Raw genomic sequence first — 14,395 nt, 5'->3', positions numbered from 1 at the left:
GGAGATGAGTTTTTGGTTTCTAAAAACATTTTTATCAGCAAAGCAGTGACTGCACTAGGTGTACTATGATGTCTTATCTTACGGATTTTTGTTCATGCAGCCAACTGATGACATAAACCAGCCCATGTTTGAAAAGGGATGCTGCTTGATTGCAGCCTAGGGTCTGACTTGCCAGGATTTCCATGTGGTCCACTAACTTCTCACTGGAGTCAGAGAATGGCTGTTTACATGCTTATGTGCTGAATTGTGCTTCTTTAGTTGAAATATGAGCCACTGCTGTGCAGGTAGGAGAGAGAAGTGGAGTAGAGATGTGTCTTTTCAGTGACAGGACGACTTGTCCTTGAGCCTGTGAGTGGCTCATGAGTGCAGCCCAAAACAAAGGTGTTGCCCTTTTATAGGTCAACCCAGATAACCTAACCCTAACCCTAATTTTTAAATAAATAAATATCATAGTACTATGGCTTAGGGAGCCGCGGCAGCTCAGTGCTGTGGCTGAGTGTAAAAGTTTGCAGTAAAGGATCCTGGAATATTTTTTCTCCTCTGAAAAAAAACAACATAGTGAATGAGATGCTTTTGGGTTGGAAGAACCACACGGTTGATTTGCAAGGCTGCTGAGAACAGTGTCATGAATATTTGTGTTTGTTCTTAATTAAAAGTGGAGCTCTCATTCAGCTATAAGTGCAGTCTGACATGCTATTGCCTAGAGCCCAGGTAGACTAGCTCTGGAGCACTGATAGATTTCAGGCTTGCAGATGCCATGTTTTTGGCATTGCTCCAGAGGGAGATCTGGGAAAGGCAGTAGTTGACATGCTGGGAGTTTTAGTGGAGTTTAGCTAACTTTTGACTTGTAAATTTTGTGTTGTTTTGTTTTAAATTCGATTTGAAACTAAGCTCTGCAAGCAGGTGATATCAAAGTATGGATGTCACATAGAATTTTCCTGAGGCAGTATAAAATAATGTTCTACAGGAGGTTAATGCAAATGCTTTATTTTCCAGAGCTATATATTTTGTACTACTTCTTGGCATTGTCAAAATACTCAATATTTTCCCCATAGTGTTTCCTTAAAATATCTGTCTCTAGATGGGAGAAAATCTGGGAAACTGTTGGTGTTAAGACTGGCCATATTCCCTATGAATCTTCGTATTTCAAGTTATTTGAGGGGAATTCATATATTCAAGATAGGTTGAACTTTTATCTGTTTGTAAATGAAAAACACTACACCAGGAAAGGTGTAGCACTCTCAGTTTTCTTCTGAAAAAAGCTTTTGAATGCTAAGTTTTCTTGTATTCTAACACATTTTGGTTTAAAATGCAAAGCCTGCCTAAAGCAGGTCCCTTCAATGGGGATCTCACCGAGGGACACTGGTGTTGGTATCTGTACAAGACACGCGGTGGATGAGGTCAGAACTGCAGGTGCAGTGTCCTTCCACTTGTACCTTTGGCTTGGTTGACAATACTTATACCTAGTAAGTATTTGGTCAGAAATATTATAGAGAGAACGAGGTAGGCTCCAGAAATTAGATGTGTAACTCAAGAGATGAAAGGTTTCTTAAAAACCCAGTGTATTGCTTTATATTTGCCTTTTTGGTATTAAACATAGGAAGTGATTAGGGCATGTATTAGGGATTTCTCAGCAAACATAAAGGCAGAGAACAATTAACTGTGCAGAAACTGATTCTCTCATTTAAAACCTGGTTGTGGAGATTTTGAAAAGCATTTCTGCAAAAGTCATGAGATCTGAAGTAGTTTAAAAGGTTGGCAGCACTGTGAGTGTTCTTCATCACGACAGATGAAATTTTAATAGAAAGCTATCAGGTGTCTGTGCTGCTGCTTTCATGCTCCACTGCAGCTTGTGAACACTTTCAGGTCTTTATTTTGGATTCAAGTGATTTTTGGAATTTAATAATTTAAATTTGCTGTTTTGCAGTCTGCTGGAGCATAGCTGCCAAATAAATGGTCTTTTGGTATTTTTGTACTTGACAGATATTCTGAGTCTGAGAGAGGTTTTCTCAAAAGTATGCTGGGTGTGGCATTTACTTCCTGACTGGTGTGGCTAAATCCGTGTCTTCCTGTTACTTTACCCAGCAGTGAGGGTGGCTGGAAACTTGGAAATTGAGTACATGAGTGTTGTGGTTTAACCCCAGGCAGCAGCCAAGAACCACACAGCTGCTCACACTTGCTCCTCCCTGCTTCCCCTGCCCGGGTGGAATGGGGAGGAGAAACAAAAGTTAAATATATAGGTTGAGATAAAAACCGTTTAATAATTGAGAACAAAATCAGCTAAAATACTAATGGATAATAAAAAGAAAAAAAACCCCAACCCAAACCCCAACAAAACAAAACGAGTGATGCACAGTACAGTTGCTCACCACCTGCAGATTGATGCCAGGTCTTGTTCCTGAACCCACGTCAGCCTCCATCCATGTAATTCCCCCCCAGTTTATATACTGGGCATGATGTTCTATGGTGTGCAATGTCACTTTGTCTAGTTCAGGTCACCTGTCCGGGCTATGCTCCCTCTCAGTTTCTTTGTGTACCTTTTCATGGGCAGAGCATGAGACACAAGAAAGAAAACATCCCTGATTTGAGATAAACACAACCTAGCAGAAACCAAAACATCGGTGTGTTATCAACATTACTCATATTCCAAATCCAAAACACAGCACTGTACCAGCTACTGAGAAGAAATTAACTCCATCCCAGCTGAAAGCAGCACAGTGAACCACGGGATTAGGACTTTTGGTGGTATCTTCTACATCCAAAGCTGCTTGCTTTTTGAGTGCCACAGGGATTGGATTTGTGTTACACTGTCTTGGTCCATTTTTTATTCCAAACCACTATTAGGTTCTAAGTTGGAAATTGAATCATAGCTGAAATTCTGTGGTCAGATGTCAGAGCTTTTGGCCTACTTGTATGAGGAAAAATTAATGTCATTACTTTGTGAATATTGAAGAGTTTAATCTAGCCAAATAAGAATTAGCTCCTTTTGACTTCATCCAAACCCTACAGATGTGCCAGGGAAAATAATATATAGCTTATTAAAAAATAAAAGTATATTTTATTAGGCAGAGTTAAATTAAAAACAGTTGTAGTCTTCACATTCTATCTGGGTGATTTTTTTTCCAGAGCAAATTTAGAGTAAAACAAACCAAACAAACTTTTTGCAGACATTCTATTTAAATTATATTAGAGGAATTTTAACTTGGGTTTTATTGTTCAAAACACATGCTGAAGCGGTGGTAACTACAGTAAAATGTGCTAGTTTTTAGAAGTAGTTCACTGTGGAGTATTTAAAAGCCAGTTTTAATACCTTTTAAAGGAATGTTGATAAAAGATGAAGTATTGTTGTATTTGGGAATAGAAATGCTGTCCTGCTGCATTGGCTTGCTTTCTTGTACTAGCTTGTATTGCAAGGTTCCTTCTCTTTCTCTGAAGTGATGCTCATATCCTCAGTCATTTTAATAGCATCTCTGCTGAATTAGCTCCTGCATCAGCCACTGAAATGAATGTTGATTCCAGTGCACCTCCCAGGCAAGGCTGAGCTACAAATGTTTTTATGAGGTGTCCTCATGGTTGTCCAAACATTTTAATTTAACAACTGGATTGATGCCCTCCCTCATTCATTTCAAGTTTTCTTTTTAACTAGAAACAACTGGTGAGGTTTCTTGACTGTCACAGTCTAAGGAATGTGTATTGCCTCTGCATTTTTTTGTATATGCTTTGGATTCATATTAAAGTGTAGCAGCTATCGTTGACAGGATATTTTGTAATTTAACTACGCTGGCTGGAGGACACATAATTGCATAAATATGACAGATTCTTGATCTGCAGTTCACCAAATGCAGTGTGTGCCTCTAAACAAAAATCATCTAATGCTTCCCTTGCATTAAAACTTCAAGTAGATTGACTGGTATGGTTTGGCTTTCAGGCCTTGTTTAAAGAGAAATGTAATTAAAGGTATTTTAACCAACTGTTAGCTGTAGCTTCAGTGTTTCCCTGTAAATTTTCTGTGCTTCAGGTCATGCTGCTGCTACTTAAAACAAAACCATATCTTGTAGTATCTTGTGGTGAGAGGGTGTTTGCACTAAAGACCAAACTATTGTGCGTGTAGGGTCAAAAATCAGTTTGAGTGTCTCTGTTGTAAGGTTTCTTTTTTGTTCTGAAACAGCAGCTCTGTATTTAAGCCCCTGTTTCGGCAGTACTAGGTGTTCTGGGGAGCTGTGCTTCGGTTTCGCAGTTTAGATTACCTGGAGAAGGCTTACTTTAACCTTGCATTTTTAGTTAGTTCCTAACAGCATCAGAATGAACCCATCACTGGTTTTGGTGCCTGAAGTCCCTTTGACTTGGTATTTGCTGGTTTTTCAGCTTAGTATTTAGGATTTCATCGTCTTCCTTCCCAGAAGCAGTGACAGTGTGATATTGGATTAAAAGACCCACTGTAGTAGTAATGGACTTGTGATTATCTGAACACAGAGCCCAGCATTCATTTACAATCTCTGCAGGATCTGCACTGGATAAAGAACAGGACTCTTCCATCTCTAGTAGAAAAACATTACTCTCAGAAACTGGTGCTCTCACCAAACAATGTGTTCTTTGGATCCTTGTGATTTTTCTCTTCAATCAATAGTGTACTGGAACCTTTTCACACAAGTTGAGCCTTCTGTCTTTGAGTGCTGCCAAACTGCAGGAGGCTTGTGGCGACCATGGGTGAAGGCTCAGAAGTGCCAGCCTGGTCTGGATCATTGAATGGGGTTGGTGCTGAAATATGGTAATAGGGAGTTAACACCAATGATGAAGCACATGCTGCATTGCAGAGTGTAGTCTCTGGGGCAGATAGAATCTGTCATATATATCTATATGTGTTTCATATTGAACATTCAGTCTATACAGGATATAAGCAATTGTCCTTGTGATTTCCAAAGGAAACCTGGTTTAACCAAGGTAGTGATGATTCCTAAGCAGTCATTGGCGTCTGTGAGCTCATTAGCTCTGGACTTTTGCTTTCAGCTCTAAAGGCTGTTGATAACACGTGAATGCCAAGTGTGAATCTTCTAATTCTGCTCTATTTTAGAAGGTGAGACAGAGACAGAGATGGAAGAGAACTAGGTGTGTCTAGAAAAGATCTTGTGAGATGAGGGAGAGAGTAGGGGACCTCAAATTGGAAAGGTAGTAATGATGTCAAAGAAATAAAGTAAAACCATAATGCTGCCTGAAAAACTGTTCATTCTTCAGTGGATGAGTTTGTCTGCAAGGCACAGATCCAAAAGTAACTGCAGAAAGTACAATTATGGTGAAATGGATGTGACATTTCTTGTTTGCTACTAATAATTTTTTCTTCCAGATAACTAGCCCACCAGGTTGTGGCAAAACTCAATTTTGTATTATGTTGAGTGTTCTGGCTACACTGCCTGTAAGCATGGGAGGACTAGATGGAGCTGTTATATACATTGACACAGAGTCTGCCTTCAGTGCTGAAAGGTAAGATGCAACTTACAACTTCTTTAGCACCTTTAATCTTGGAAACTTCAATTGTTTTCTGAGCAATAATTAAGCATTTATAAATACCTGCGGTAGATACTAAATATTCCTCTGATATATGCAGTTATTCCATAGTTGATGAAATTAATTTAATAGAATGGTTTGCTCACCTTCCTAATTTGTGTGATGTTGCAGATTCCAGTTCTAACCTTGTTTTTTTGTCAAGTTATTTTCACAAAAGTTTGAGGTGTAATATATTAAAGAAAAAAAAGGCTTCAAGCAACGGCTCTGCAAAGTATGGTGATTCCTTCTTACACACCACTTAAGTTTTATTTCAGATCCCTGAAATGTAAGTACTAAAAAAGGGTAGAATGTAATGAGTGAGTTAAGACTTGTTGCTTAGAAGTGAATGCTAAAGAAAAGGAAAGCAGGTGAACATGAAAATGAAACTCCTGAACAGAACAGGATGTAGAAAGGAAATGTGAAAATAACGTTATTAACGATGAGAATATTTATGTATTAAATCATATTTAGTGTTGCTCAGTTGGAAATTATATCTAAACACAATTTCAGCAGACTGGCTATATCTTATACATTTTTTTTTCCAATCCCAGAGGAGCCGAACCAGCAGAGTGAGGGAGGTACATATCTCCTTCTACTTTGTATGTGCTAGGCTGCACCTAGATCCTGTGTCCAGTTTGGGGGTCTCAGTATTAAGATATGATGGACTACACGCAGTTCAGCAGAGGACTACCAAGATGGTTGGGAGCTGGAGCACTTGGCATTTGTGGAGAGACTGAGGACTGGCTCAGTCTAGAGGAGAGAAGGCTTTGGGGGGATCTAACAGCTGCTTTCCCTTGCCAATGACGAGGACACGAAGAAGATGGTACAGTGGTGTGTGGCAGGGAGGCAGCTGGCATACATTGTAATCCATTTCTGTTCTGATATATGGAAAAACTTTGCAATTCCTGACTGTCTTTATGGTGACAAAAGGTTGCCTAGAGAGGTGGTGCTGCCTCCATCCCCAGAGGCTTCCAAAATAGACTCAACTAACTTGTTCTGAATTTGTATCTGGTACTCCTTTGAACAGGATGTTGGCCTGGAAATCTCCTGAGTTCTCTTTCCAAGCTGAAATTTCTTACAATTCTGTAATCATGTATTATTAATAGTTGGCAAGTGGAAGATACTTTGGTTTTGTTGTCTAAACACTTCAGATAAGAAGGCATTTAATAGCAACTTAATTTAAAGGACATAATGGAGAGATTTAGCTGGCACTGGTTTTGATTAACTCTCAAAAGCCTCTGCAGAAAGCCTGAGAAGAGTGTTTGTATCTCTGCTGCTTTTTAGGGCTGAGAGTTGCTAAGTTGTAGCAGTCATACTGGCTGTAATGCTGCATAAAGCTGGCTAATTTTATTTCTTTTGGTGAAAGACACATGTCTTTTGTCATTCTGCCTGGCAGGTCTAATTTCAGGAAAGGGAGCTTTTTGCTTCCACAAACGTTCAGAGTGTTTTTGCTTATTCTCTAACATGATTTCTGGGTGATGCAGTTTAGGGTTTGCAGTGGTAGTGCTAGGTGCATCCTTGGACTTGATGGTCTTAAAGTTTTCCAAGCACAACGACTCTATGACAGTTTAGTTCAGTCTAACAGCAAATGCTGAGAATTGAGGCTGGTCTTCTGAGATATGCCACAGGTTTCTGTAACTTACATCCTTTTCTCTTGTGTGAGAGAAAGCTGTACCAGTGCAAATGGTGTCTGTCATTCTGCTTGGCCTGAATATGGACGCCAGGACAGGTAGATGAAAGGACTGTAGTAAATCTGGAGATCAAAATTGTTGTCATCAGTTTTGTAGTAGCCAGCTATTCCAGCTACTAATTGAAAACATATCAGATGTATTTAGAAAGTCTGCAAGAAATTTATTAGGTTGGCATTTTTCACTTCTTATATTTGCTGCTTGTGAAAAACACTAGATAGCAGTTTCTGTCAATGAAAGCTGAGAACAAAATAGTTATGAATCCCATGGGCTTCTGCCCTGATTGCAGAAAACATGTTCTGAGCAGTCTTTGGTCTTATCAGGACAAACGGGGTTTAGATATCAATGAACTTTGAACCTGCATGGAGCTCTGTGGATAGTGCTGTGATCTCAGCAAGATCTTCACGTGTCATTTTAGGTCAGTCTGTATAATGATATCCTTTGCAACATCCATGTCTGTTAAAAAGCACAGTGAAATCTCCTTTCGTGCTGATCATTGGGTGGCAGGTCACTATTGCCCAAATGGTCTATGTGATTAATTAATTGTGCAGGTGGGCAAATGAGATTCTGTCTCTGGAAGTTCTGCAGGACAAGTTTAGATGTAATGAGTAATGTACCTAGTGAGTGAGATACAGGCTATTGTAATGGAATTGCTTGCTCAGGGTAGGTATATTAACATTCAAGCTCAGTATTTTTAAACCAAATAAAATGGGTTTTAATTTTTTGTTTTCTAAAACAGTTTTAACATTATGAGCCTTAATAAAAGGGGCCTAAATCAAAAGCCTCAAGACTAAGTTGTGACCCTCACTGTGTTGTGCCCACAAGTATCATCCACTAGATGCCACTCTTCTCAAACGATATGACCTGGGATATGTCTGCTTGAAATACACACAATTAAGTATTTTCTGTTATTAAAAAATAAAATCTTACTTGTGGAAAATGTTCGATGCTCAGATTGTAACTGAGCTTCAAAGTTAAGTTCTTGGATCATCTAAGGACCTAGATAAAATTGCCTTGTCACCAGAGGAGTGGAACTTCTTTCCAGTGACTTCTGAGGAGTTTGTAGGCGGTTAGCACTTCTAAAGTGTACAGCATTTAGTGTCCTCAATAATTTTGTGAATAAAATATCATTTAACTTGTACATATGTGTGAGATTTTTTTTAAGACATAATTTCTGAATATGAAAGTATTTTGGCAGCAAATAATAAATATCCACCTTCCTCTGACTTCTTTTGATATCACCAGTTATCTGATACATTTCCATAGTGGTATGCTTAGCAATTGTAATTCCAGGTTTTGAAGGGTTATGAATTTGCTAATAAGGCAATGCATAGCATTTAATCATGGAATCCCACATGGAGTTCTGTCAGTAAATGCAGCAATTTAAACTGTTTAGTCATTTTGTCATACGAAGTTTTGCCAGTTGTACCTGTGGTATCGGAATGGATTGATGTTCCATTGGAGCCTCCGTCGCTTTGTGGCATGATGCTGTTTGCTTTTTGGGTTTTTTGCTGTGTTCTAAAAAGTGTATTGTTTTATAAACCCTTTTTATAAATAGGTAACTGGCAAAACAGAAACAGTTTCAGTGAGAGTCTCCCATGGAAATGGCCTCGTTCATGCTTTTACGGAGAGATTGTCTGTGACCAGATTTTCACTTTGTCAGGCATGCTTTCCATACATGTACTGCTTGCATGAGTACTTACAGTCGAACTGGGCTCTGTCCTTTGCAATTCTGCTTCCATGTGGGCTGGATCTTCTAATGGATCTTCTGTTCCTTATCAGCTTGTTAAATTCTCTGGTGACAGGAGGTCCACTTTGATTTCACTGCAAGATAAAGGTGAAAAGGAAGATGGTTTTGAGCTGGAGAATAATTTTGTTTAAATGAAAATAGTATTTAGGCATTATAATTAGGACAATGTTTTGGCATTGAGTAGAACTTCTTGTATAAAAGTAGAAGAACTTTGCATTCAGTAACTAAATTTTGCAGTTCCCTTCCAGAGGAGATAAGCCCTTTCTTTGTGTACAGACACATTGTCTTTTTCTGGTGTATCACTGACTCATGATCACTGGGAAGAGAACCTAACTGTTCAGACTTCTGGTGTTTCAGTCTGACTGATAGTGTGCTTTCCCTTTGAAAGAGATTTCCATTATTACTTGCTATCTGCTTATCATTCAGGTAGTGCTGTGTTTGGTTTGTGAATACTGGATGCCTTATTATCCTACATTATTCCTATTGCAGTGTTATGCCTTCTGTTGTGTTTTTTCTTTGTTATAGGTTGATTGAGATAGCAGGAAACAGATTCCCTAGTTATTTCAACTCGGATGAAAAGCTGTTGTGCATGACCCGTAGCATTCACCTGTATCGAGAGCTGACATGTAGCAGTGTACTGAAGAGGTATCCTTTTCCAGAGTTTACAAAAAAAAGAGAGACCATTTTGACTGGGTTGTCTATAACAATACTGGGTTTATATTGAGATTTTATGAAGAGCAATTAATTTATTTGAGACTTTTTCATGTTGATAACAGCATGGTCTCCAGCAAAGTAAAACAGCTACACAAAGATCTACATTGCTCTTGTCATTTCGTAGCATATGATTAATACAGTTGCTGTTTTTTAATTTCTGATAGACAATTTCTGTATGATCTTCTCTCTGTAAGCTTTTAATGGGCTTCAGGAGAGATGTCTTCTCTTGGATTATGGAGAGACCGTGGTGTAAGAGTTATGTTTTCATGAAACAGGAGTTTGTTCATTCAAAGCACTGTTTACTTTCAGGGAGATGGGGACCCTTCCAGCAGTGGGAGGGAGGAATCATTTTAACAGTCATCAGCCTGAATGCTGTTGTTGGCAGTGTTACGTTGTCGTGTTGTTACCTTATATTAATTTGTGAACACATTTTGCAATGAAAATGAGTTATATTTTAGCATCATCTTGTGTATTTAATGTTAATGAGAGAATTATTCTAAGAATAGTGTTTTTTTTTCTAGTGCAGCTGTATCAGAGAACAGCTATAGCATATTATAGAAACATGGAATGATCCCACCACCATGGGCAGGGATGCCACCCTCTAGACCAGGGTGCTTAGGGCCCCATCCAACCTGGCCTTGAACACTTCCAGGGATGGGCACCCACAGCTACTCTGGGCAACCCGTGCCAGTGCCTCACTACCCTCTGAGTAAAGAATTTCTTCCTAGCATCCTTCCACATACATACACACCTCAGATTCTGGTGTTGGCAATGGGATGTGTCTGCTCTGGGCAGAAGGGCAAAGTGTTGATGTGCACTTTACTTGCCATCTGCCATTCGGGGTTGTACAGCACAGCGGTGCTAGCTAGTGGTTCTTCCAAACCTCTCTTTTGGAGAGGTTCTGTCTGGGGGTTTGTGGCCCACTGAGCCTTAGATTCCTGTCTTCAATACATGCAGATGTTGGTGGAGGTAGTATGTAAGGAGGGAAAAAGAGGGGCTGAGTTTCAGCTTATTAAAGTAAACCTTTTACTTAAAGAATTTCAGGGTTATAAAATGGTTCTATTGTGTAAATAATTCTGTCAGTCACTTTAGTTTTTTTTATTTTTAGGATTATGTCTTTGGAAGAAGAAATTATTTCAAAGAAAGTTAAGCTCATAATAATTGACTCTGTTGCTTCAGTTGTCAGAAAGGAGTTTGACACAAAACTCCAAGGCAATCTGGCAGAGAGAAGTAACTTTTTGGCTAAAGGAGCATCAGCGTTGAAGTATTTGGCAGAGGAGTTTTCAATACCAGTAAGTTCTTCCTCCTTTCTAAAGTTTTTGCCTTACAGGGTCAAGTAATAAAGTTTGAAAAGAATGAAAATGACAGGAAGATGAAAACCAGAAAATTATTCTAGCAGGTATCTTCAAGCCAGTACCTGCTGGAAAATATTTGGGAAATGGAGGAGCAGTATCTGTTCTGCTTGGTGGCTTTTTGTGAGGGTTTTTTTTTAATTTTAAGTTGTTTTTATTGTCTTTTAAATTTAGGCCTTCAAATAAGATTTTACAAGATTCTCCAGCTGTGTTTCAGTGCTCTGTTTTGGGTTGGGGGTTTTTTCCTATATTTTATTTTGTTGCCATTAAATACTGTTTACCCTGATGGTTCCCTTTTACTGCAGTGTCACTCTAACAGGTGCATACTCTGTCTTGGTGAAGATCTTTTTCTGCCTCTGTCCTTTGTACTTGAGTTAACAGAATCTCAGAAGGCCTTATGCTCTGGAACAGCATAAATTCCTTTTGTAGCTGTTCTATGCTGATTTACACAGAAGGAAAGGCAACAGCTCAGCAAATCCTTGTCAGTGTAATTGCCCATAAAATACAAAGGAAAACATGGATGCAGTGCAGGACTGGACAGACTCAATCGAAAAGTGCTTTAGAAGATGTAAACTGTATAAATGTGTTTTTGTGTGTGTTTGTTATATGATCCACAGAGGATCATAGCAAAAGGTATCATTAAAACTCAACCTGTGAAAGTATTTCCTGGTATGGGTAACCTACTCATCACTCCAGTGTAAGAGAGAAACTATTGCAAGTATGTGAGTAAGTGTGGTGGGGCCTCTTCACTCTGACTCTCCTGAGGTCACAAAAACTCTGATACCAGAAATAGGTGTGGAACTGGCTGATGTAGCTTAAGAGGGATGGATTTCCTTCTGCTATGTGACTCCTAAAGACTTTTGATGGGGAAGATCAAACCCTGTGTAAGTGCCTTTAAAGTTCAGGTACAAAAAATAGTGTCCTAGTCAGTGTACTCAGTAATGTTTACAGTGCTTTAAAAAGCCAGGAAAGAATTGTGTGTAAGTATATACATGCTGATATTTTGAGAAAATATGATGCAGTCCTTTGAAAACGAGGAGAAATTTTGTAAGAAGGTACTATTTTTCGCTCTTTCTCTATTTTCTTCTCCTTTAGATGGCCCCTGCTCCTCCCTCCACCTTCACTGAGATGGTGAAGCTGAGCTAGATTTGGACCTCTGACAGTTGAGGCTGCTGTCCTGCTTAGTCAGAGAAACAGTGTTGATATGCACTTAGATCTTAGAATTGGACAATATGGAGTAGCCAAAGACTGTGATCCTAATTCTTCTGTCTAAGAAGAAAATAAAGCTTTAACTTTGAAAGGTTTCCATTATGTTAGAGCTGACATGTTTGCTTTGAGACATTTGCAGTACCTGATGTGCTGGTCTGTCATTGTTTCTCACTGGGAATACTTGGGTAAGGAGTTCTGAGATTTTGGGCAGGAACTTGTGCTCTGGTCACAGCCTTTGTCTTTTTGAATTGGTCCATGAGAGGTCTTACCTTTCAAATAAAATCTTAAAAGATCCATGTAATTACATGTGCATACACAGATTGGAAAGCTTTTCTATTTTTAAATCAGATTTATCAATTTGCTCAATGAAATTACAACTCTCTTTTCGTTGATCATCATTGTTAACAAACATGGCTTGTGGTTGTTTCTGGAGTTACTACAGTTTGTTTTGTAAGTCCTATTAGTTCAGAATTCTGGGAGGGCCTTGACTAGAGATTTGGGTACTTGCAAGCATGGATCCCTGGGCAAGGCTGTGTATGACTAACGTGCAGAATCTGATGTTGGGCTGTGTTATGTATCTGCTAGTGTTGGCACATACTACGAATCAGTCTGCTGATGCACACATTGCCTTAACCTCTGCTGCTTGAGCTTACAGAGTATCCAAGGTTCTCACTGCAAGTAACTGTGGTGGAATTATTTCAGGTGTTTTTACTTACTAGAAAGTCATAAATATAAATTTGAGACTAAGAACATTTGTAAGCTTGCAAAGTGATTTAGATATCTTAATAAATTGGACACATGAATGAATATGTAATGCTGCATGGCAGAATCAGTGCCATGTGAGTTGGGCAACAAGTAGGGGGGCTTAGTTTGAGGCTGAAAAAGATTTGGAGTTGCTGGCTAGTAGGTTTTGAACTTGAAGCCAATCCTTTTGGCTATAGCTAAAGGTCTGGTGAAAAACTTTGAGTAGTTGAGCAAGGGAATTGGAAATAAGGAGGTGTCAGCTATAACTGTTACTGGAGCAGTACATCTGGTGTTTACTGTCCAGGGAGGATGGTGGAAAATAAGCTTCCAAAGAGCAGCCCTGACAATGACTGGGAGAATAGGGGAGGGTAGTCTTAGTGATGAAGGTGCAAGGTGCTTGATGTGTTTAGCTGAGCTAAGGAAATGTTATGGGCTTCTTCATTAGTCAGTGTGTTCCTACTTGGCAAAGAGGTATGTGATAAAAGCAGCTTTCTCTTTAGCTGACAAAGGTGTACCACAGCTCTGTGGTTGGAAGCAGAGTTAAGCAAGTTCAGACTTCAAAGAAGGGATGTGTTCTTACTGGACTAATTCGTTGCTGGAATGCATTACTAAATATAAATAGCTGCTTATCACTGCATAGGTTTCTAAAAAGGAAATGGGTTCAAACACAATTGACTTTGGCGACACCTTGTACTACCATGTTTTGCCAGAGTTCATATGTTTAAATGCAGTTCTTTCTGTTCATGTTATAAACCCTCTAGCTGTTTATAATTGTGTGTTCATGGTATCAGGTTATGAAGTTTGATGTGTAAAAGTGACTAACATTCATCACTTTTACTAAGCTCAAGGGGAGCTGTTTTGAATGCAAGTAGCTCTATATGGTATGAGGTATTTGGAAAAAAGCTGACCTTAATTGCCACAAAACTGATGGTCATTGTTCAGTAACCTCTCTGCACCTCTATGTGCAGTTTGTCAAATGGGAATAGCAGAGCTGTTTGCTGAGAGGGTGCTGTGAGGATGGGTCATTTCTAACGAGAAACCACTTCTACTGTGTCCAGGAACAATATGTAGATGCTCATTGGAAAGTAAAATTGACATCCTTTATCAGTGTGAAATGTAAACAAGTTGTTCTAAATGGAACCTTAATCCCTCTTTTGAGATGAGAAAAAAATAATAAACATACTAATTGAATGGCACCATCTTAGCCACTGAACAAAGTGGTGAAAGTTGTGTGTGATTGTAATTTTTTGCTTGACTTAATGTTTTTTTTTGTTGTTTGTGAAGTATGAAGAAAAGCAAAACTTTTTTTTTTTCTTTTTCTTATCTATGGACATTAGGAAAACATAAGTTGTTTCTCAAAAAGCGACATATTGTGCTCTGTAAACTTTATACCCAAC

The 14,395-nt window shown here is 39.0% G+C and overlaps 1 protein-coding gene across 1 annotated transcript in view; it reads left to right on the top strand.

Moving 5' to 3' along the window:
• RAD51B (RAD51 paralog B) overlaps positions 1-10,985 on the top strand; it is a gene marked incomplete at its 3' end in the record, with an annotated part of 16,496 nt that extends 5,511 nt beyond the window's left edge. Inside the window, exons 4-6 of the mRNA XM_009081955.1 lie at positions 5,342-5,478; positions 9,505-9,624; positions 10,802-10,985. Coding sequence (XP_009080203.1) covers positions 5,342-5,478; positions 9,505-9,624; positions 10,802-10,985 — 441 coding nt within the window. The remainder of the gene's footprint in view (positions 1-5,341; positions 5,479-9,504; positions 9,625-10,801) is intronic.
• Positions 10,986-14,395: the final 3,410 nt, after the last annotated feature.

Source organism: Acanthisitta chloris, unplaced genomic scaffold (assembly GCF_000695815.1).
Source record: "Acanthisitta chloris isolate BGI_N310 unplaced genomic scaffold, ASM69581v1 scaffold8539, whole genome shotgun sequence".
NCBI lineage: Eukaryota > Metazoa > Chordata > Aves > Passeriformes > Acanthisittidae > Acanthisitta > Acanthisitta chloris.
The sequence above is the reverse complement of the archived record's forward strand: the minus strand, read 5'-3'. Positions and strand labels throughout refer to the sequence as shown.